The 23,245-nt window shown below is 39.2% G+C and overlaps 1 protein-coding gene across 1 annotated transcript in view; it reads left to right on the plus strand.

The window, feature by feature from the left end:
• Positions 1-5,013, plus strand: part of GABRB3 (gamma-aminobutyric acid type A receptor subunit beta3) — a 118,812-nt gene extending 113,799 nt beyond the window's left edge. The window contains exon 9 of the mRNA XM_033051844.2: positions 1,083-5,013. Within this exon, the coding sequence (XP_032907735.1) occupies positions 1,083-1,433 (351 nt within the window). The 3' untranslated portion in view covers positions 1,434-5,013. The remainder of the gene's footprint in view (positions 1-1,082) is intronic.
• Positions 5,014-23,245: the final 18,232 nt, after the last annotated feature.

Consider the following 23,245-nt stretch of genomic DNA (forward strand, 5'->3'; position numbering starts at 1 on the left):
TATGCAACTCTATGCAAGAGTCTGGCCCAGATTTTAAGACTCTAAATGATCAAGACCTTTTCTTTATTACTGAAAAGTGCATCACACTGCTCTGTACTTGGAAATTTATGTGGGGTTTTGATGTTTTTTATATGGAGCTCTCTGTCATATGGCTGTCCAGGAACCTGTTTTTTTGTCTGTCAGGGTGATGCCTAGTCCTTGACTGAGTAAGGGTTACTGCTAACACTGCTAAACATTGACTTTCCTGTAGTTGCAATTGCTATTAAATTAAGCAAAATACTGTTAATTCTAAACCAAAATATCCACAAGCAAATCGCTGTCAAGTTTCTCTCAACAAGACCTTGACTTTGTTAGCATGATAAATATACTTTTTGCTAAACACTGGTCACTGCATCTGGAATAGGGTGGTGAAGAGTCCTCCTATTTCCTCAATTCAGCTGCTTTTTTCTTATGCCTTAAGTTCATTGGTTTTAAGATCAATTACTCAGAAAATCCCTGCAGTTAAAAATAGTCATGATTGGGAAACTCTGCAAATGACTTTGGAAGGAAAATTTCAGGAGATAAGTAATAAATAATCTCTGTGATTGTAAAATGTAGAGTTCAGCACATCAGAACCATTCTTGTGATTTTAGCAAACTTCACAGGCACTTTTTTTAATCTTATTTTAAATCACGGTGGGGAAAAAAAGTTAGTTGGTTTAATTTCCTACTGTAGCAGATAGAGGATCCATCCCTTATTCTCTTCCTCCATTGCCAGCAATTCAGAATTTTCACTGAACTACACCATCCTCTAAAATATGGCTGTTTCAGAGGGAGAAGAAAATGATGGTTTGCCAAGTACAGTTTTGTACTGGATGTTTGGTAATATGATGATAAACCCTGTTTGTAAAAGTATTCAAGTACTTGCCTAATTTTAGGTAGCTGAATAGTGCCATTTCTTTTTTAAGATTATCACATGCTTAAAAATAATTACTTTTTTTTTTTTTTAGATGTGTATGGGTTTGGAGATTTACATACACCCACATTCTGCTCATCGATGTCAAGTGTTCTGAAAGAATTTATGTTTCTATTTTTTCCCCTTAGATGGACACCCATGGAAACATTCTGCTAACATCGCTTGAAATTCACAACGAGGTGGCAAGCAACGAGGTCACCACCAGCGTTACAGAGGCCCGAAATTCAACTATATCCTTTGACAACTCAGGAATCCAGTACAGAAAACAAAGCTCACATCGTGAAAGCCTTGGAAGGCGTTCGTCAGAAAGAACAGGCACCCATAGCAAGAGGGGCCATTTACGAAGAAGGTCCTCACAACTGAAAATAAAAATCCCCGATCTAACGGATGTGAATGCCATCGACAGATGGTCAAGAATGGTGTTTCCATTCACATTTTCTCTTTTCAATTTAATTTACTGGCTATACTATGTTAACTGAGTGACTTAGATTTTTTAAAGGACTTCAGCTATAACAAGTGAAGTACTACTTGCCTGCAGAGTTTATATATATATTTATATATATATATTTATATATAAAAAAATATATATATGAACTTTTACTATGTAGACCATACTCATGTATGTGTGAATACATGTAGCAAAGAACTGTGTGTACTTTAAAGCACATACTGCAAAGCAAAAGTATATGTATGCACACACACATGAACACATTCATTCTGAGGTTATGGACACTTTAACATAGAATGCACTTCAGAGGAACTTTTTAAATTGAAAGGCAGGTGTCGTCAAAGCAGCAAGCCTTGAGAAAATAAGTGTTGTATATTATCACTACAAAACTTTGATTGTCATAGAAATTTTTGAACAGCTGTAATCATGTAAAAAGTCAGTATTTAGTAACATCCTTTGTAAATGCTGCCATACACACTAATCATAAAGCAGTAGAGTTACACTGGTAAGTTTAAAATAAGTTACTTATATTGCAGATCCGTCAGCTACCGTTTCATCAAGCCAAATTTATTTTTCTTTGCTAAAATTTCTTGGGTTTATATATGTCATAATACATCTTTTCCCAAGCCTGGATGAGCATAGTTTTTAATGATCTCTTGCTTTCTCTTCTGCAGTAAGCAAGCTGATCATGGGAGTGTTGTAGGTCTTTGGAGACATATACAGGTTTATAATATTTCAAACAAGCATTTTAAGTGTCCATCAACAGTGACATTAATCTTTTGTAAGTACTGTAAATGTACAGCACATTTTCCTTCCCTTGGACTGGTTCCAGCTGCCATGTCATTTTGAAAGAGAAGAGCACATTTTTAGTATAATTTAGCTGAGAATTCAACTACTGTCAACGTGTTCTACATCTGCTGTAGATTTGAAGATTGTTATTCCAGTGAAAGCATAGAAGATGTCTCAGGTTATTTGTTACTTCAACATGAAATCACCTAGCTGTAGCCTTTTTTAAACATGCATTCATATTATTTAACATTCTTATAACATTGTATGTTAATGTAAAATATATTTGCATAATATGCATATAAGTATATTTTCTCAATATTTTCTTTCTTGTGCTTGCTATCGTGACCGCATGTTATGTCATATTTTTGTTTCTGTGATGTTATAACTTTTTATTCTCTAGAGTTGAGCAAATAGAGCACTTCCGATACTTTGATTCAGTAATGGAGCATTTTCATATTTTATTTATATACTGAAAGTGTATGCCTACACTTACCAAGGTAGTGTGCTGCCATCACAGATCACAAGAGTATGTTTTGTTTCAGCATTAACGGTGTTCTAACATACCCTTCATGCAAATGTGACCATTTTGGGTTTGATCCCAGTTCGTTCCCTCACTGGGATTCCAACTTTTTTCAGTCTAGTAGATTGTAGTCATCAAGGTATGCCAATTTCAGATCTGTAAACCTAATTTGTTATTTATCAGAACTAAATATTTCTAAAGAAAAGAAGATATATTTTTTGTAAACAGTGTTTCTATCATGTACATTCTCAAATAACAACAAATACAGTAGCATAAATAGATCTAAAAAAAAACAGAATTCAGGCTTAGCCCTGACGGTTCTCTGCATGCAAAATTCCTGTGGATATCAATGGGATTTTTTGACAGAGAGCTTTGGATGCTAGTTGGAGACTTCTGTGGGCAAAAATATGTGTGGACATATATTTAGCAAAACCACCAAATATGAATGAAGCTGAAAAGGCCACCTTGGCTCTGTAACAACCACCCCCTGTTCTCACTGGTACTTGATTGCCCTGTGAGCAGAGCACTGGTGCTTGGGTTGCTGCCGTGTCCGGCCCATTGCCGTTCCCACCGCTATCTGCAGCTAACTGTGAAACTTTGCTCTGAAACTCCAGTGTAGATGAGCCTGGCTGCAGAGTGTTTCAGTTCTGTGCTCAGGGCTGCTCCTGGAGCACGAGTGGGCTGGGCACAGTGCTTGCAGCGTGGCTGCAGGGCGATCCCTAGCTGGGAATGTTCACCAGAACCCCTGGGCATGATCAGCACCGCAGTCCCGCTGCAGCCTTGGCAGTGGTGCAAAGTGGCTGGAGCTGCAGTTTTTAAGCACTGTATCTGCAGACAGCTACACAGCATGAAGAGCCTCAGTGGAACCCGTATAGCTGGAGCAGAAAAACGTGGTGTTTAAAAGCTCCTCAGTATTAAGTCCCATTGGAAAAGTGCAATGTATTGTGAGTACTCTAATTCTCTTCAAACTGTGAAGGGATTACAGAGCACGTTGTCATCTTTATAATCAAAGTAACTAATAATTAACACCCTCCCAAAGTACATATTAGATAGAATTGTTGAAAACCTCTCCTAATTTTTTATCTTAATAGCAAAATATGTTTAAACAAAACTATCTGATTTCAATAAAAATTATAAATTATAATCTTTGCTTTCCCCACTGAAGTTATCTCCAAGCAAGTCTTCCTGTAAGTGCCCTAAAGAACTACCCTAAGAAGTCGGATTTGAGAATGGTCCTGCCCTCATGATTTAACCACTGCACTCTCTTTTCTTCAAACCCCACCTCCTAGAAATCACATGGCCAGGCAGAAACCTTCAATAAGAAGTGACTTTTTATTTGTGATAGAAATGTATTTTCCAAACCCCACTGAAATCAGTTCTTCGGTGGGCTTCAATCAAGAAGGCAGAAAATTGCTTTCTGTACAGAGTAAAGAGGCAATGTGGATTTTTCAGGGCCCTGCATGTGCAAGAGGACTGAGTGTCTGAGGACTCTCTCCCCCTCTGACCCTTTGCACTACTGGAGGCAGCATGTTACTGCAGCCCCCTTCAGGGAACTGCACCCGCCATCTTGCCTGCCCTTGGAAAAAGGAGGCAGCTGCATGTTTCAGCTTTTGCAAATGATTTCACGTTCATTGGTATAGTCACAAACAGCTTTAACCTTGAACAGATCCAAGTCTTGCTTTGACTTGAAAAAAGCCAGGAAAATCTCACTTAAGGTTAGCATTTCATCTTACACACACATTTTTTGTGCCTTTTTTTGCCAATTCCGTTCCTACAGTCCCAGCACGACTTCTTACACACAAAAACAAACACGTACAACCATGTGTTATGAACAGTGTTTGCCTTGACCTCCCATTTTCTGGCTCTTGACCCTGTGTACTAGCTGCAGTATATTATTTTAACCATAGATTGCTTTAATTCTAAAAATGGTAATTTCAATTAAATCACACCAGAGTAATGTATTTCATAGCTAATTAACTCCTTTGTAACTCACTACTATAAATAACATTTACACATAATTTGTTTGTAAAAGGCATTGAAAAAAAGGAAAACCAGAACTATTTTCTGTTATAGCCGAAAAGGTCAATAAACAGTAGAAATACTTGGTGGTTTAACTCTTAAGTTGATTTCATCCCATTGTAAAGATAAACTAAAACCCAGTCCTTTTTGCTTAAGGCACAGCTATGTATTTTTGGTATTCTTCTGCAGTGGAAAAAAAGAATAGTAAAATGGAATGATGAAGAGATGCTTTATGAAAATATTGATGAATGAATATTAATTTATTAAAAAGGATTTAAAATTGTTTGGTTGTTTTTTGGTTTTTTTTCCTGGGGATGGAGGGAGCAAGATTAGCCAAATCTGTTTAGCCAAATTTATTGTTAAATATCATGTAATGATTAGTCTTACACATTTTACAGAAAAAGATGAAATATGGAAGCATTTTCTAAATAACACATAATAGCAGAAGAGATTCTGAAGCATTGAACTATATTTCCTAGTGCTTTATATAGTAGATCAAGGAAGAGGGAAAAACTCCATCCACTGACTTAGCAAGATTCTTAATAGCAAACTAATTTGTCTTCAAGCTGTGGCATTGCCAGTTAAGAGCAAAAAAGTTTGTTCTGTGCTTTGTGGGAAAAGGCCTGCTTCTACCCAGGGCACAAAAGAGTTTTTAATATCAAAACAAGACAATGTTAATTTATATGTTTCAGTAATTGAGTACTGTGTTCATTAAACTTTTCATTGCTAAATATTAACAAGTTATTTTAGAGGAGTCAGGATACAGAGAATTTTGGGAAAGGGGGTTTTAAAGACACCTTGATGTTAGTGCTACAAACCCTCCCCAAAACAAAAAAATACCTTGAAAATTTGGAAAGCAGGAACAAGTTGTCATATTCTTGCTTAAATCTCATAGTAGTTAATTATATATTTTTAAAAGTAGATAAAATATTCAGCACCATAGTTGTAATGGCCTTTTAAATAAACAGAAAGGCTGCCTCTTATTTCAGCACATTTTGCACACTTTTGTTTCCCAGGTTGTAAGTATCCATGATCTATTTTTTCTATTCCAGCCTGCATTGTAGAGTAGGAGAGATCAACCTTGTAGCAAAGCTTAGTTTTGTGATTGGGAATATTTGCTAAGAGATTCATTTCTTTGTATATTTTGGAGACAATGTATGGATAAATACTATTTAATTACTTAAGTACTACTCATTATATCAAAGGAGTTCATGTTCTAGTAGAAATGATGGGTTCTTTTCTCCAAATAGTTATGGTCCTGTTAGTATCAAGGCTGTTTCCACACATGTTGGTTTTATAGTCAAAACAGCAAGTGCCACCTGCTAAAAGAGGTACAGCAGTAGCTGAAAACTGAACCAAAAACAGTGGGAATCTCAAGGCTTCTCTGAACTGGTTTTGAACAAAGAAATCTCTCATAAGTACCTTCAAACTCTCCAAATACAGGGTATGAGCTTTGCAAGAATTATTTCAGATTGTGGTTGTTTAATTTATGTGGTTCTTACAGCTTGTGAGAGCTGACTTGGGGACTCTGACACACACATTCAGAAAATCAAACCTTTCGACAGCTTACCCAGCATACAGCATCACTTGTACTTGAAAACTAAAGCTATGTGAATAAAATATGTAGTATTACAAAAAGAAAAAACAACTGCCCCTAAAATCAGCCGAAGTTTAAATCACCAATTAACTGAACTTAATGTAATACTTAAGCAAGCACAGTATTTGTTTGGACAACGTCCCTTACCTTTGCAACATTCACTGTGGTATGTCTTTGTCCCAGCACTGCAGCCTAATTTAGGCTAGCAAGTTTTCTTCTCCCTGGTAACGAGAAAACCCAGAAAGTGGCCCCTGCACTGGCATAGCTCCAGCAAGGCAAAGGGAGAGCACCTCTCTGGGTTTTCCCTGCACTGAGCTCTCCAGAAAGACTGATCCCAGCTCTGAATCCCTCCTTGGAGACATTGATCATTCCTTCAACTCCAGGGGGAGCCTTAGGCTAACTCTGAATTATCCCCCAGTTTACCACCAGCAGTTGGGTTGTTTCAGCTGTTGCTCCTGCTGCAGAAGCCTGGAGATAAGGTAGCTGCTAGCCCAGCTGTCAGAAGGTACACTGGGAAACAGCATGTGGGCTCAGGGCTAAGATACATCATGGTAGTCTTTAGGCTATTCATTCTAATATTGTATTTAAATATATTTCAGTTATGTTCTAGCCTTCAAGGGCTAGCGCATTTGTCTCCCAATGCTGGTGCTCTTTATATGAAACTACCTGGGACAGAGCATGGGGAGTTTTTCTAAACACTTCAAATCTGGCCAGCAGTAGTCTCCTGGGCATTTTGTCCATCCCTCATGCACACCACGGGTCAGAGCTGGCATTGCCCCTGCACTGGGCTAACCACCCACCTACCGAGAGCCCAAACCTGCAGCCGTGTGCTGCCAACTGCTGCCTTGCTCAGCTGGACCTTAGATCTTCTGCTTGTTAGAAAGTCTCTCACAGATCAGATGCTGTAATTAGTCCAACAACGAGCTGCTGCTTCACACCTCCTCCCAAAATGCCAGCAATGCCACTAGGGACCCTGTTTTCCCATCCTTTGAAAACTACTAGAAAAAGAGGAATTTGCAGGCTGTCAGACAATTAAGAACCTCTCTCTGTTCACCCAGGTTCACATTTTGCTTCGAGTTATACATTTAGTCTACAGGGACAGAAGTAATTTGGTACAAAATTTCCTGCCTAGGGCTACTCTTAAGAGTTTGCAGTCCAAAACACAAGTAATGTAGGTAAATACTGAAGTATTTTAAATTTCTAGCAACAATCTTTACATCTTTTTTTTTCCACTGGAGATATTTAATGTGGAAGGCACAAACAACTGCAGGAGCAGGAACCAGCACACAGTAAATCTCTCTACGCAAGCTGGCTGGGAGCTGGGCTGGAGTCAGGCATGGGTGCTCCTCTTGCTTTCAAAGGTCTTGCTTTTTGGCTGAGCAGTTTTGATAGAAATTCCAGCTCAGCTGAGAATCACCCTGCAACATGACCCAGAGCATTCTTTGGGCAAGTCCCTCTGATGTAGAGAGCTGACAAAAGCACTACATCTAACTGCATCTTAGATGGAGGGGAGTCTCCTGTCAGGAAAAGGCTTTGGGGGCCAGGCATGTCTCTGTGAGTGCCTTCAAGACATGGATTCTCCCTACACCCTGCTTTTCTTGGCACTGCTCCTGCACAGTTGCACATTGGACATGCTGCTTTGCCCTGCAGAGCTGTACAATTCTCCTGCCACAGCAGAGGACACATGGACTGAATTCACTCCATCTTTCTTCTGAGTTATCCAGTTAGTCCTTCCATCATTGTAGACCCTATTTTCAAGAAACAAAACCACATGCTATCATCCTGGCTATTTCATTCACACATCTGGAGTTCCAAGCCAACATTTTAAGCTTCATTTCTTTGACTAGCTGCAAAACCATCTCCAAAGAAAGATTTGAGCAGAGGAAACTTGTGCACAGAGGTGCTGTTGCATGCTGCTCTGCAGCTGGAGTTGCTATGGTGGAATTCTGCATGTGATGGGGAGCATGAGAGAGAAATAATGCCAGGGAAATGGAAATAATTCCTCCACTTGACTATATTTATAATGTTTTGGATGAAACAGTTTCAGTGCAGATGACAGAAGACAGCCTGTGATGTGAGTGATCCCATATCATGACCAACAGCGCCCTGCTCACCTCCTTTTGGTATCAGTGAGAGCTGAGTGTGGGTTTACAGCTTTGGCTGAAAACTCAGAACCACATTGGCTATTGGAAAATTCCTTCTGATTGTTCGAGGCTTGGAAAACTGTGACATGACTTCATTTGCAAATGGGAACAATTTCAAGACACATTTTTACACGAACTTAACAGTCCTGACTCTGCCTTATTCTAAGCTGGAGGCTACAGCATTGTTAATTAATTTTTTAATTAGTATTTAATTTTCCATTTTCAATGTGAAACATAGAGGTGTTTTGTTTGTTTCTCTAAAAATACTATGCCCATTTTCAGCAGGAAAGTAATTAATTGGTGTTATAAATGCATATGCACTGTGCATAGTGTAAGACATTAGAAGTGAAACACTCTAAAGGATACCCATTACCAACAACTACTGCTTGGGCATTATTTAATATACTGCTGACAGTTCTATTTGAAGAATATGCTTATTTTATAACAACACTGATTAGGTATTCTATAGGGGAAGTTAATATAACACACTTCCATGTATCTCATTTGCTTTGACAAGGTACTTTTTGGTGAAGCCAATGCTGGAACAATTTCCTAATGACCTCACTGATGTTAAATTTCTCTTGATCATGATTTCTTGCAGACCTGTAACATTCTGAATGCAGATGACAGTTTTGACATTCACAAAGATGTAGGTTTAATTATCATCTTGATTACTTGAGCTGGAAAGCCAGATGCCTAAATATCATGAAAGGTCGAGTAGAACAAATCCTGATAGTTGGTATCTTTCAGTTTTAGAAATGTTGCTTGGGTTGGAAGGTGACTTACAGAACAACAGCAAGTAATTCTTTGCATAACTCTCTTCCTGCACAAAGGAACAATTGTTTAACAACGTTTAAATAGTGATTTGGTCCTAAAAAAGAGAGAATTTGAGCTGAAATACCAAAGACGTGTAAATCACCTCAAATAAAAGAGAACAGAAAGGAGACACCAAGATATATAAAGACCTGATAGTTTTTCCCAGTGCCCTATGACAGGTACACTTTATTGTTGAGAGGCTCACATAAAGCACAGCAAGCCACCACTTTAATAGCAGAGAATTTGTCAATATCCATTGCCTTTATGTGCATGATTTATAAATCTATTTTCTAAAGCAATTTGAGGGTTGTAAAATCACACCATTATTTGGTACACAGGTCCTCATGGATTCTGTTTTATCAAGTGTTAGGTAAAGAGGGGAAAAAGCATCTGCTAATCACTCATTAACTAGAATAGATTCGAGCAAATTACTGCTATTATGAGTTCTGATCCAAAGTCCATTATAGTTGAAAGAAAAGCTCTCAGAGGTTTCAACAGGCTTTTCTTACCACCTGAAATTAATATTACCCAGACTGCTGGAAAATTTACATCTTAATCAACTATGTGAAGATCAAGATAGAAAAATTGCCAGACTATAAGACTTCTATAGAAAAAATCAAAATACAGTAGTGGACTGAAACCAGGAGTGCAATAGACACAAGGGATAGGAATTTTTGTGATTTTAGTTTAATCAAGTACTTTGTTTGCTGTTGAGGTGAAAAACAACCTGGCTGAGTTTTTGTTTGTTCATGGTTGTCCACAAAACCCAGTCTTGACCCTTAGCAGCAAAACGCTAAACTAAATGAAAACACCCTCCAAACCACCACCAAAACTGGGAGCAGGTCAGAAAACTCTCCCCACCTCCAGATGGCTGGCATCCTAGTGCAACAGATAGGTATTTTAATTATTCTTTATTAATAAAAATGTTGCTATAATATTTAAAGTATTATTGATGTTTAATCAGACATATTGCATGCTTTGTTGGAAAGGAAACATTATCGAGACCTGACCATGTTGAACTATGTTGAATTTATGGAACAGTTCTAATTTAGGAGCTAAAGAAATTTTGGCCAGAAACTTTCCTATATACAAAACTAAAAACATTGCCTGACTCTCATGCTGCTTCCTGCCCACTGACACCAGTCTCAGGGTGAGTTGCTACAGGTTTAAAGGACAGAGAAATCACAACAACCAAAGGGAAGGAGAACCTCCAAGGAAGGGCTACTTTCATTCTGCCAATAATTTAGCAACTTTGGAAGAATTTATGTCTAATATTTATTTAATTGCCTCATTTGGAGGCATGTCAAAGGATTTTGAAAAGCATATTTAGAAGCTTCAGCTGTAGTAAGAAATGGTGTTGGTAGCTTCTGAAGCACTGTCTTCACAGATATGCATTCTTTTCCATTGTAAAGTGGTTGTAAAACATGGAGGTAAGAGCTTCGGGGGACTGGCTGGGTGAAGGTCTGACAACCAACTGTGAAAATTTTCAGTACATTCAGTCTTATTTATAACTGCTAGCTGACAAAAAGGCTGCAGCAAATCCTCCATTCATTTCCATTTTCATTGGCTTTTCCCAAAGACTTGAACACTGGGCGCATCCTGCCTTGTCCTGCGGTCCTGTCACTGATTCTTCTCCATGCAGTGATCAGGTTCTACTTTTAAATCCCAGAGACTGCCCCAGTGGCACAAAATGAGAGGACAGTGCACACCCTTGCTGCTCAGATGGGTAGAAAGCTCTCCAGGCTGAAAGTATTTATGACTAATTTTCCCCTTTTTGCTCTCTTGCCAAAATTGCCCTCTAGCTCAAATAACCCTTCTCCATCTGGCATTTACTCTTGATCTATTTCTAGAGATAAATCACATCCTTCTCAATCTTCCTTTCGCTAAGCTGAAACAAGTTCAGCTATTTTAGGTCACATTGTGTGCATTTCTCCCCTGACCACCATCTTAGTCTTTCTCTCACCTCTTGCTGAAAAAAAAATGTAATAACCCTCTTTATGGATCATAAATGACAAAATTATTATATACTGTTCCTACTGTTTTTATTCCTCCTTATCATGTCCTCTCTTGTGTCATTTCAACACATTCTCCCAACAACAATCATCAGTCTCTTCCCCTGCCCAGTCCTTACCTTGTCATTTACTTTTATTCATCTTTTGTGTCTGTAATTCACTTTTCTCTGCTGTGTAATTCACTTTTCCACTTGCTCTCTGATGTCAGCAATGGATATCTTCCAAGATGCCACGTTTCTTCCACGAGGTCTTGGGGCTCAGACCAAACACACCTCTGTTACAACATCAGCATTAATGCTGACAGGAAGAGACTTCAACAGCTGGATTATCTGGGGGTTTAAAACTGAAGTAAGACATTGTCCATTTATGAAGCCAGGTACTCAGGACAGGCAAACCTCAGCACCTACTTTTGCCAACTCAGCTAAGTATAAATAATGCTTACAAACGTCACCCTTAATGAACATCATGGAAAACCACTGGCAATGGCAACAACCAGCCAAAGCACAGAGCAGTGCACTGCAAATTGCTAACAAATTGCTGGTGTCTTTGGCTGCCCAGTGCATGTCAAGCTCCACTTCCTGGGAGGATATGCACTCCCAGCTCCAGGGGAGCTGATGGATGGCCATCCCTAGAAACCTTCAGCTCCCCTTCATCTGAATAATGATGGAGCTGATGGGATGCCATATCACCCTGTTTGCCAGGAAAAGCCTGTCTGTGGCTCTGGGAATGCTCTACAGCTCATCCTAAAAGCCTGAGAAGATGCTGTGTAAAGGGTCATGTGCAATAGCAAGAGCAATTTGTAGAATTAAAAGCATATCTTGTTTGGTTGCCAATTCTTTCAGGTTTACCATTCATACTGTATCAAACATGAAAACAACCTTGAAGAGGGAATTGTTGAGTGCTATGCTAAAATTTGTTCTCATCAGAGCTGTTACTGGAGGACAAGAGGATTATTTACGTGCTTTTTTTCCTTTTTTTCACATAACAGAGTGCTTGTCACAGCTGCAGTTGTGGGCTTTTTAAAAATCTAATTGCAGACTTGGAATGTAAATGACTGTAAAAATTTCACAGATGTATTTTAAAAACACAGATTTTAACATACTACTTTTTGTTGCCTGTGAGTGGCATCTTTTTATTGTCTGGGGGTATTTTTTTTTAAACTTCCCAGGCAGTCAAAATGCCAAGCTTATGCCATAGAGATGCGTCCTTGTAGTGCCAAATACAAATGCACGTAATATTAGGGACATATTTTGCATGTACTGAAGAACAAGTACATTACAGATAGGCATGCTTTCTGCAACCTTAATTCCCATTACTGTGTCTTAATTAATGCAGTATATTGCAAGTCCTTATCTGCATGACTTTTTCCTGCAGTATTTACATGCCAGGGTGGGCCAAAATTTCAACAATTGTCTGGCTAAAAAGTCTAAATATAAGCTGGCAGGGGGATGCTTAGATGCTCTAAATCCTCAATCAGAAGTAAGGAAATGTAAATTTGCCCTCAGGAGCAGTGGTCTGTGACAGTGGGGTCTGGTGTGGGTGTGCAGCTTGGACCAGACAGCTACTCCATGGACCCTGCAGCTGTTGGCTTGGATGCAGTGATGCTGGTGGTTCCTACCTTTCTATTTTTAAGGATCTTGGCCTTTGATATTTGTACTGGAGTGTAGTTGTGTACTCACTAAAAAAAGCAGGATGAATCCCAGTTGTTGGAACAAATTGCTTTCCCTGAGAACAAAACCAAGTGGTTATTAACATAACATTCCAGTAGGAGCCTTGCCAACATTGACTTAGGCTTCTGGGCAATAATGCTGTGCAAATAGCATTAGGTTGCAACTAAAAGCTTGAAACTGAGGAACAGAAGAGTTTCAGAGCAGGTATGTAGCAAGCAGAAAACTAATAGAAAAGGCAGACATAAGAAAGGTCTCTAACAACACAGAAAGTTTTGGCTTCTCTGAAAAAATACGCCAAAAATTGAGCTGGTATGTCACTGCCAGAATTTTGTTATGCACATGCATAGAATCATAAAATTATGAAATTATTTAGGTTGTAAAATATTCCAAGATGATCAAGCCCAACCATTACCCTAATTCTGCCAGGTCCACCACTAAACCTTATCCCTAGGCACCACATCTACAAATTTCTTAATACTTCCAGGGACAGTGACCACTTCCCTGAGCAGCCTGTTCCAAGGCCTGACTACCCTTCCAGGGAAGAAACTTTTCCTAAAATCTTTTCTAAACCTCCCCTTAACCCAACTTGAGGCCATTTCCTGTTTGTCCTATTGCTTGCTACTTTCAAGAAGAGGCCAATCCCCAACTTCTTTCAGGTGGTTGTAGAGAGTGATAAGGTCTCACCTGAACCTCTTTTTCTCCAGGCTGAACAGCCCCTGCTCCCTCAGCTGCACCTTGTAAGACATGTGCTCCAAATCCTTCACCAACTCCATTGCCCTCCCTGGACATATTCAAGCATCTTGACGTCCTTCTTAAGTTGAGGGGCCCAGAACTGAACACAGGATTTGAGATGCAGTCTCACCAGTGCCGAGTACAGGGGACAATCCCTGCCCTGCTCCTGCTGGCCACACTATCGCTGATCCAGGCCAGGATGCCATTGGCTTCTTGGCCACCTGGGCACACCCTGACTCATGTTTAAATCCTGTCAACCAGTACTCAAGGTCCTTTCTACTGGATATCTTTCCAGCCACTCTGCACAAGCCTGTAGTGCTGCCTGGGGTTGTTGTGACCCAAGTGCAGGAGTATTGCTTTGCATTGTTGAACCTTGCACCTTTGGCCTTGGCTCATTGATCCAGCCTGCCCAGATCCCTCTGCAGAGCCTTCCTGCCCTCCAGCAAATTAACACTCCCACCCAACATGGAGTTATCTGAGGGTGCCCTCGATCTCTTCATCCAGATCATGGATAAAGATATTAAACAGGGCTGAGCCCTGGGGAACCCAACTAGTGACCTGCCAGCAGCTGGGTGTAACTCCCTTTACCAACACTCTCTGGCCCAGCCATCCAGCCAGTTCTTTATTCAGTGAAGTGTGCACCTCTCCAAGCCGTCCACATCTAGTGTGCCTGAGGGACTAACTCATTTTCAGAGATAGCTGCTCTGCAATTTCTCCAAAAATCAATTTACTGATGTCTGTCTCAGGTTGGAATATCCAGTAACAGGCATCTAAAATTGCTTGTTACCTTAGCTACAATCATCAAAGGGAAATCAGAAATCATTGGTAACAAATCTCAACTCAAGGTGGATCAAGCTACAGTCTTGCTACAGGCAAGTTACCATGGATAACTCAAAATTTCTGTTCGTCCTGATGATGAGAGCTGCAGAGGCTTTTTTGAGGGTTTTGCTGAGTAGATGCTTTAATGTGCATCAGTGCTTAGTCAGTGGATATAGGTAATTTTAAAGGTATGTTTAGGACTCTTAAGGATTTAGCAGAAACCTGGTATCTGATATTTATACAGGCATCACATACAGCAAGGAGCACTCAAAGGGAGTTCCTGAGAGGCACCTGCACTGAGCTGCCTGTAATTTTTTCACCAGCTGGAAACAGCACCAGCTTAACTGAAAGCAGAAAAACCGCGATTCCACAGCTCCTCATAGAGTGTAGCAAATCCGTCTGAGGCAGGGCTTATGGGTTTGACGTGGTTTCCTTGTAGCTCTGAGATGAGAATTTCTGGTGCTGTACATCTCTGGGCTGTGCCAGCACACAGCTTGGTTCAGACATATCTCCACAAAACTCCATTGCATCATGTAAACCCACCCTTTGTGTCCCTCCTGTCACCCTCTGAACGGTGCAAATGTACAGCAAAATCAGTTGCACGGAGGCAGAAGTATAAATAACAATAAGTGATTAGGACAACATTGCAATTAATCACAAGAATGCAGGCTCAGTGAACTCTTGTTGCCATTTTTAATGAACAATACCTTACAATTAGAGACACCCAAGGGGAATGGTAAGCACTTGCCAGTGCAGAGATGTCGACTACAATAGTACCTTACCAAAAGCTTGTTCTCAGCATTTCTTAGGCTGTTTGAGATTTCTTCATGAGCTATGTGCTGTGTCTCAGTGGTGGTAGAAAACGTGGAAGAAAAGAAAGTGAAAAAAGAAAGGAAGAAAATTGGATCCAAACTCTTCTTTTTTATTTATTTATTTTCATGTTGTTCCATAGGGTCTTCAAGAACTGTGAAAGTAATGGAGAAGGAATCCCTCTGTGACATGCAAAGTACAGATGTCTCATTGAAGGGAATATCAAACAAAACACCAGCAAGAGAAATTTATTTCCCTTTAAAATTACTAATCTGATACAGACATACCAAAGTTTACAGTAGGTGATATCTGAATGCACAATTCTGCACACCCAGCTTGGACAAAAAGCCGTGTCAGCACAATTCATCTCTGTATGATGAAGTCTGATACACATAAGACATTAGTTATGTCAAGTTTGATGATTCTTCATGTGATTAATTTATGTGACCCATAGACAAGGTTAACAGGTTTTCCCACAGATGTTTCCTGTTTTCATTAATTTGATTAGCTACCCGTTCTGTGTACCATCCATCAATGTATAGTTTTTCAGACAATTTATTCTGTGAATAATTTTCCCCAATAATTTTCTTGTCCGTGGACTATTCACCAAATTATATTTCACTTCACATATAGATCTCTTAAGACATAGAAACTTATTTTTCCAAGTGTGATTTAGGATGGATTTAATATATTCTTGTTCACACACAGATTTTTCCTTTAGAGTTCCCAGATTTCTCAGGGTTCTTAGATTTACAGAGCTTTAGGAACTCTGGCACACTCAAAATGGGTTTACAAATAAAAGTCCTCTTTAATTGATTTGATAAATTCACCTGTCTTGTGGAAGAAGGAAAGGTAGTGAATGTAGTTTTTCTAGATTTTAGTAAGGCTTTTGATTTTGTTTCTCACAGTATTTCTCTGGACATTACTGATGTAATAGATTTTGGTCAGCCCTCAACTGGTCAGGCAGTTGGAATAAGTTATCTTTGTAAGTCCCTTCCTACAGAAATAGTATATTCTAACAACATACATGCTATTATGTTACATTGCTATAATATTTGTATACTCATTTACTATGTACATAAAAATAAAACTGTATATCTATTATTTCACAAATTTATATATGTACCTTTTCAAATTCTTATTACTAAACTGGAGATAATTAGGACAAAGTTATCAAACTTGTTTCCCTAGATTCATGTGTTTGTTTTCAAGCTACAACACCTTGGATGGCATTTCTAGCAGACTTTCAATAATATTTGAAAGACACCCTGACATTTTGTAGAGCATGGATGCAAAGCTACCTCCAGAGTTTCCATGAGATAGCTGGTGATTTGATTTATTTAGTCAGACAATATCTATAAGTCTCATTCATATACACTAGTGTTCAGAGGAAGGAGAAAATTGCTGAGAGCCTGAAGTAAGAGCCTGACAGCATGCTTAAGTGCTTTTTTCCCTTGGAGATTACAACTTGCATGAAATGTGACACGAAATACTCTAAGCTAGGAGAGAAATTCAAGAAGGCTGGAGAATAAAAAAACCAACACTTTCAAGGGCCTTCCTCAATATTTATCTTGTTTGGGATGTGTCTGAGATCATCCTTAGGGTCAAAGACTCCTAAGCATCTAATTCAAAAAATTAAGCATGGTTAAGTGTTTTTTTCCTCAGAGGTTCCCTTTCTTCAATTATGTATCTGAGAAGAGCCATCAAGCATCACCCAAGGCATTTTGTAAGCAGATGTAAGGAATAGGCACAACACAGTGGTGAACTTTTGTTTGGGACTGAAAGGCAAATAAAGGTCATAGTTGCATACAACACTGTTTGAGAAGCATGATAGACATGACCATCAATCATTAATCACCTTCTCTGAATTTTAAGAACTTCAGGCACATTCATTTTCAGTGTTTGGAACAGCCCAAACTGGTTTTAAGCAGTAGGGTTAGCAAGCTCCTACCTTTACCTATTGGTATCCAGAAATACTCCAACTTGTAATTAGAGAGAAAACAAATCTAAAAGAGAGAAAGGAGGAAAATGGGAAGTGCTACAAAGTGAGCAGTTGGATACAAATAGTCCCTTTGGTCACAGGCATTCATCATGACTATCCACAGAGTGTTGGGAGGCATTGCCAGGCTATACTGACCTCAAGAAAGATTTTGGAGTGGGCTTCCAATGCAAATACAGGTCATGCTAATGAAATGGAGTCAGTAGCAGGGTGACTGAATGGATGATGGAAACCAGGATTTTTTGCAGAAAAAGAAAGACGTTGCTTAAAATTCCACTTTCAGATAAAATTTTGGACTTCTAAATACTTAGTTTTTTATCAAAGGGAAAAGAAAGCATTTGACGCTACTGAGACAAAACAGCATTTTTTTGTGATTTCCAGTCAATGCATTTTTTTACTAAGGCATTGAACAGAATTTTCCCTCTGTGTGTGTCTCTTTCCCTTTTGAACACATGCACTTACATAACCTGATAATTATAAACATCCCAACAAATGGAAGGTCCCCACAATACCATGGGAATGGTACAATCTGTGCCCACCCAGCTGAAGTGAGTGTTGCTGTTGCTATTGTTGTTTTCTGTCCCCAAAGTGCTCTTGGTCTGTGGTGACACTCGGGAGGAAACATGCAAATATATACAGACCCTTAGGACCAAGACAAAAAATCACCATATGGCTACATTTTGTAACTAGATACTAAAATTGCTGGTTCAGAAAATCACTAGTTTCCACAGCTCCTGCATGGTTGCAGAGCAGTGTGTGACAGCATTAGGAAGCAATGTTCAAAGACTTTTTCACTGAGGAAATACTGTCTCCGTGTCAGCACAGCCCTACTGACTTCATTACACTCATTGTTATACACCTGGGGCTCAAAGAAAAGTTAGACTTAGTGGGGCAAGAACTTGGTAGTAAAAAAATGAAAACAGCCAAAAAAACCAAAACAAAACAAAACAAAAAAACAGACGACAAATCACAGAGGAGAGCAAAATGTTCATGATGTAAGAGAAACATCTGTTGTCCAGGTTATCCTTAAAGTACAGATGGTCTGAGCTTCCTCTTCATCTGAATTTGAAAAATTATAGGAAAAAAATATTCCATTGCAAATATAGCATTGTGGATGCATTGTGCCCTTTTCCAACATGTTTTAAATTGCCCAACCGTGTTATGCCTTTGTTATGCTGTTCAACAGAAAGCAATGATTCTTTTTTTTGGGATCAGAGCGATCAGACAGAGCATTTGCTGCCCTCATTCCCAATGTCATCAAAGGAAACTCTGGACTGAAGTTGAGGTAGTGTGGAAGTTGGCCATTGATGATGCAAATCTCAATGCAGAGCACTTGTGCTTTCAGTCACTTGTCTCCCTGGAATAAATAATTTAATTTCCCAGCAAAAGCTGTGCTCAAATGAGAGACTTATAAGGATCTTCTGCTCTCTGAGGAGTGAGGCTTTATAAAGGTAGATGCCAACCACCTCCACCTTTCATTTTCAGGCTGTTGCTGTTATTGTCAGGGAGGAAGGTTATTTATTTATTATTATTATTTTTATGCTCTTCAACAGTCTGGAGAATAAATACTCGAATGCAACAGGTTAACCAAGATTTGTAAAACCTAATGTGCCCCTTCCCAGTCCGCATGCACTGTGTCACCAACGTGTCTCAGAGTCTGAGTCGGGGGGAGGACTCACCTGTCTGCCCTCAGTGACTCACAGAGGAGCTCAGGTGAACATCCTAGAGAAGATCACTAACTTCTAGCTGAAACCACGACCACCTCACCTTCCTCACATCCCAGTGCTTGGCACAGATTGGGAATATGGCTGGTGAAGAGCCTGGCTCTCCCTCATCTAGAGACACAAGAATCTTCCTGTAAATAGATTTCCAGAAGTCTACTAAAAATGAATTTCTAGCTGAACCATAGAATCAGCAGGTAATGCACTTTCTCTGAGATCAAAAGAGAGGCTGAACATGTGCTTGTGTGCTTCTCATCTAAGTCAGCTGGAGGAGTTACACAGGTTCCCCCTGGGACTCAAGATATTTTCTAACCAAAGTACTTGTCAAGATACTCCTCTGATCTGTGCTACTCTCCTTGGAAGAACAAGGAGAGGGTTCAACCAGGGACTCTATTTATACTGGGACTCTGTTAAGGTGCTCAAGTGCTTTCTTAGGCACTGTACCTAATTTTCAGAGGTAGACTTTCTCTCAAAGAACAATTTAAAGCAACTTAGTCACTCTCCTCCTTTCTTTTGACCCTCTGGAAATTCCTTATATACCCTGTTTTCTTCATAGAAATCTAGGCTTCAGACTCAGACACCTATTTATGTATCTGAAGGTCACTTCAGGAACCCACTGACTAAAGATGATCTATGAGTTTCATAAATACACTCCAATCCCATCTGTATCTGGAGAATCTGTGCCTGCAGTCATAGATGGAAATCCAGTAATTATTTATCTAATAAGTTGTGAGGCAATAAAGGCTAGAATATATCTTACTGCAGAGAAGACAAAAGCTTTTCTTGAATAAAAGCAATTGCAAGATTTGACTCTGTGCAATATTAAAAAAGTAAAGAAGCCATCTGTTTTCCTTTCCTGGAGAATGATTTTGTGTGTCATGCAGTCATTAATGATGCATTCTGGAAGAGTTTTCTATATTTATTTGAAGTGAAGCTAGCACTGTGCCTAATGGAACACCAATTATGGTTCCTAGAAGTCAAAATGCTGTGGAAATAGATAAATGAGTTACCTAGCTATAAAAAAAATGTTGCCACACTCATGCATTCCCAATATAGAGAAACACAGACAGCAGGATGAGAAAGCCAGATTTTTTGAGAAAATCTTCTATGGCCTCTTTCTTCATATGTCTGTTTTTAGCACAGGTACACAGATGCCATTCACATATATTATATCCAAACCAGTAAACAGAGTTCCATTTATAGTTTACTTGAGGAAGTTGATTAAACAATGTGTTGTTATACCTATCCACATGAGTTTACTTACATACTAGCAAAACTCTGTATGTAGATAGACTTTGTAAAGGTTGAATTCAGACATGTGAAAGACTGAGCTATAAACACCCAGCCAAAGCAAAATCTATAAACTGTTTAAAGGGCATTAGTGCTCCAAAGTTATGCAGTAAAAATAGATGACATTATGCAGTTCAGTATATACTGCCTCTCATTAACTCTAGCACTGGCTTACATGGTACTCCTGAAGCTAAGATAACACTACTATCATTGCCAAAAAAAGCACTCATGAGCTGGGAAAACTCAAATTCTGCTTGCATAATCAAATGCAATACTTCTCTACTTTGTATGCCTTATGAGAGAATTGTTACATGTTCTGACACTACATTTTAGTATGACACTGGCAGCATTTAGTATATGTGTCATCAAAGACTGAGTCACACCTGATTCTGACACTGCTTATCTTTGAAATCATTACGTCTGCAAACAGCATTATTTCAATTTTTTTTTACAGTGGTTTCACATGAAGACTTCATAGATTAAAAATAATAATTAAAAAACCCAAAACACGAACAAAACCAAACCAAAAACAGAAGAGAAACTCAGGCTCCTTTGTTCGCTATCCTTTTTGACATAGGTTTGTGACCCCTCAGCAACAGAGGTGCCATGTCCCCCGCTGGTGTGGCCCCAACCATACCCAGTAAGTCACACACTGCTGAAAAATTCATTTCACAGCTGAATGTTGACAACTGAATAAGACCAACGCTCAGAGTTTGGGGATATAATTATCCATTTTCTCCCATGTGTCAGCCCAAAATCTAAAACTATTAAGTATATTTTTGCCTAAAACATGCTCTCTACACCCTGACCTCTTCATCTTTATCTCCTCTTCCTCACCTCTATCTCCTATTCCCCACCCTTACAGACAACACTGCTCATTCAGCAACCAAATCACTGAACTGATCTCCATTTTTGTGAGCTCCACATCCTCCTTCCCACCTCCTTACCCTAAGAAACACTGTCTCCTGCTCTGGGCAGTCGACCTTCTCTGCCCCAGACCTTCTTCCCAGCTCTGGGAACTCCTAGGCTCTCAGCCTTCTCAGCCTTACTATCCCTGATCGACTTTAACTGCATTCATATACGCACCTGGAGGGCTCTAAGCCTGGTGTGTTCTGGAAAAAGTTTAAGAAAACCAGAGTATAACCTTTTTCTTCATAAACAAGCTTACAGATCATATGATAAAGTCATGAGAGTTCTGTGAGAGCATGGAATGCTCTACATTGCTGAAGGCCCTTGAAATTACTGATACTCAGTAAAACAGACCAAGAAAAGGGTTTCCAGGTTAATTTATTATAGCGGTGAAAGAAGAAAAAAAAAAAAAAAAAGGAAGATAATAACAGAGAATAATTTCCCTTAATTTCAGAAGGAGTTGTGGACTAAATGGAACATGTTCTATGAAACTGTTTTGCTTCTTTCTTTAAAAAAAAATCTGTTCTAATGCCCTAATGATGCACACCTGTTGAATTACTGCTTTCTCATTGGTGGTGTTGAGAGCAAGAATTTGAAAGAGAACAGGGGAACAGGAATTTGAAATAAGAGAAGGCAAAGAGCTAAGTGAGGCTGACACCAGAAGGGGCTCAGAGAAGAGCTGAGCTGTATGATCACAACTCTTGGGCCTAACTGATAAACCAGGAAGAAATAGAAGCCCACAAATGGGCCTAGATTCTTTTGTTTGCCTCAAAATTTTGGAAGCATGACAAAAATCATAAAAAAAAAAGTCATAAGGAGAGACAGGTTTCAAATTTCAGGGCAGACAGGGTATGTGTTCAGGACTAAACTAATTACAGACAGACTCCATAAATGAGACAAGAGTCCTGAGACTGAATAGAGAGAGGCAGCAAGGGAGGTGGTTCTCTCACCACTCATAGCTGGGATAGAAGCTATTCTTGGGTTTTTTATCTCTTTGACCTGTAAGAGTTGAAGGTCAGCTATTTTTCTTGCATACTCCCTCATATTTTTTCAAGAAAAATACAATCTCCTCCTTAAACTGGAGAAACAAACCTGGCATATATCTCCAAATCGAGTCATTTTGTCTAGAAGCTGTTTCTTGTGAATGGTGCAACACTGGACTTCATATTTACCTCAGCTCTCCAATGTGGCTGTGTCCCACTGTCCAGTGCCATCATTTATTTGAGAGTATCCTGACATACTACACTTCTTATTACCAAAAATACCAGAGCAAGGATGGCTTGAAGGCCACATTAAATCTGAATGAATATACTGGACACTGCCACCTCGGGCTGTCACTTTCTGGCCCAACAAGGAGTAGTGTGCTGAAGGCAGAACAGTTTGGAGGACCTCATGGGGAAGGCATAGAGGAGAAACCTGGATTCCTGAGTGTGTGTCACTCTGTCTGTGATGTGCAGCACTTTGGGAATTAGTTTTGTCTTTTTCTCAAATATTTGCATTCTCCTCATACATGGTAGAGCTTTTCTTCTTTTTCTTTCTTTCTTTCTTTCTTTCTTTCTTTCTTTCTTTCTTTCTTTCTTTCTTTCTTTCTTTCTTTCTTTCTTTCTTTCTTTCTTTCTTTCTTTCTTTCTTTCTTTCTTTCTTTCTTTCTTTCTTTCTTTCTTTCTTTCTTTCTTTCTTTCTTTCTTTCTTTCTTTTCTCTTATTTTCAGTTATTTTGTCACTCTTCTGTTTTTTGCTTCTTTTCTCATGTCATTGAGACCATGGTAGTCATTTCAGCCCTGAGTCACAAGAGTAGCCTTCAACTTCTGTAACTTTGATGTATGACTTTTTAGGGAGATTCAATTTAAGATATTCCAAGGACTTTGAAGAAATTAATGCTTGAATCCTACAGATGTAGCAGAAGCTTAATGCATCTCCTTATTACAATATCCCTGCTCCTAACTTGTGGTTGTTGGAAGAGTATATTTCAATATTTTCCTCTTTCATGCTACATC

Source organism: Catharus ustulatus, chromosome 2 (genome assembly GCF_009819885.2).
Source record: "Catharus ustulatus isolate bCatUst1 chromosome 2, bCatUst1.pri.v2, whole genome shotgun sequence".
Taxonomy (NCBI): domain Eukaryota; kingdom Metazoa; phylum Chordata; class Aves; order Passeriformes; family Turdidae; genus Catharus; species Catharus ustulatus.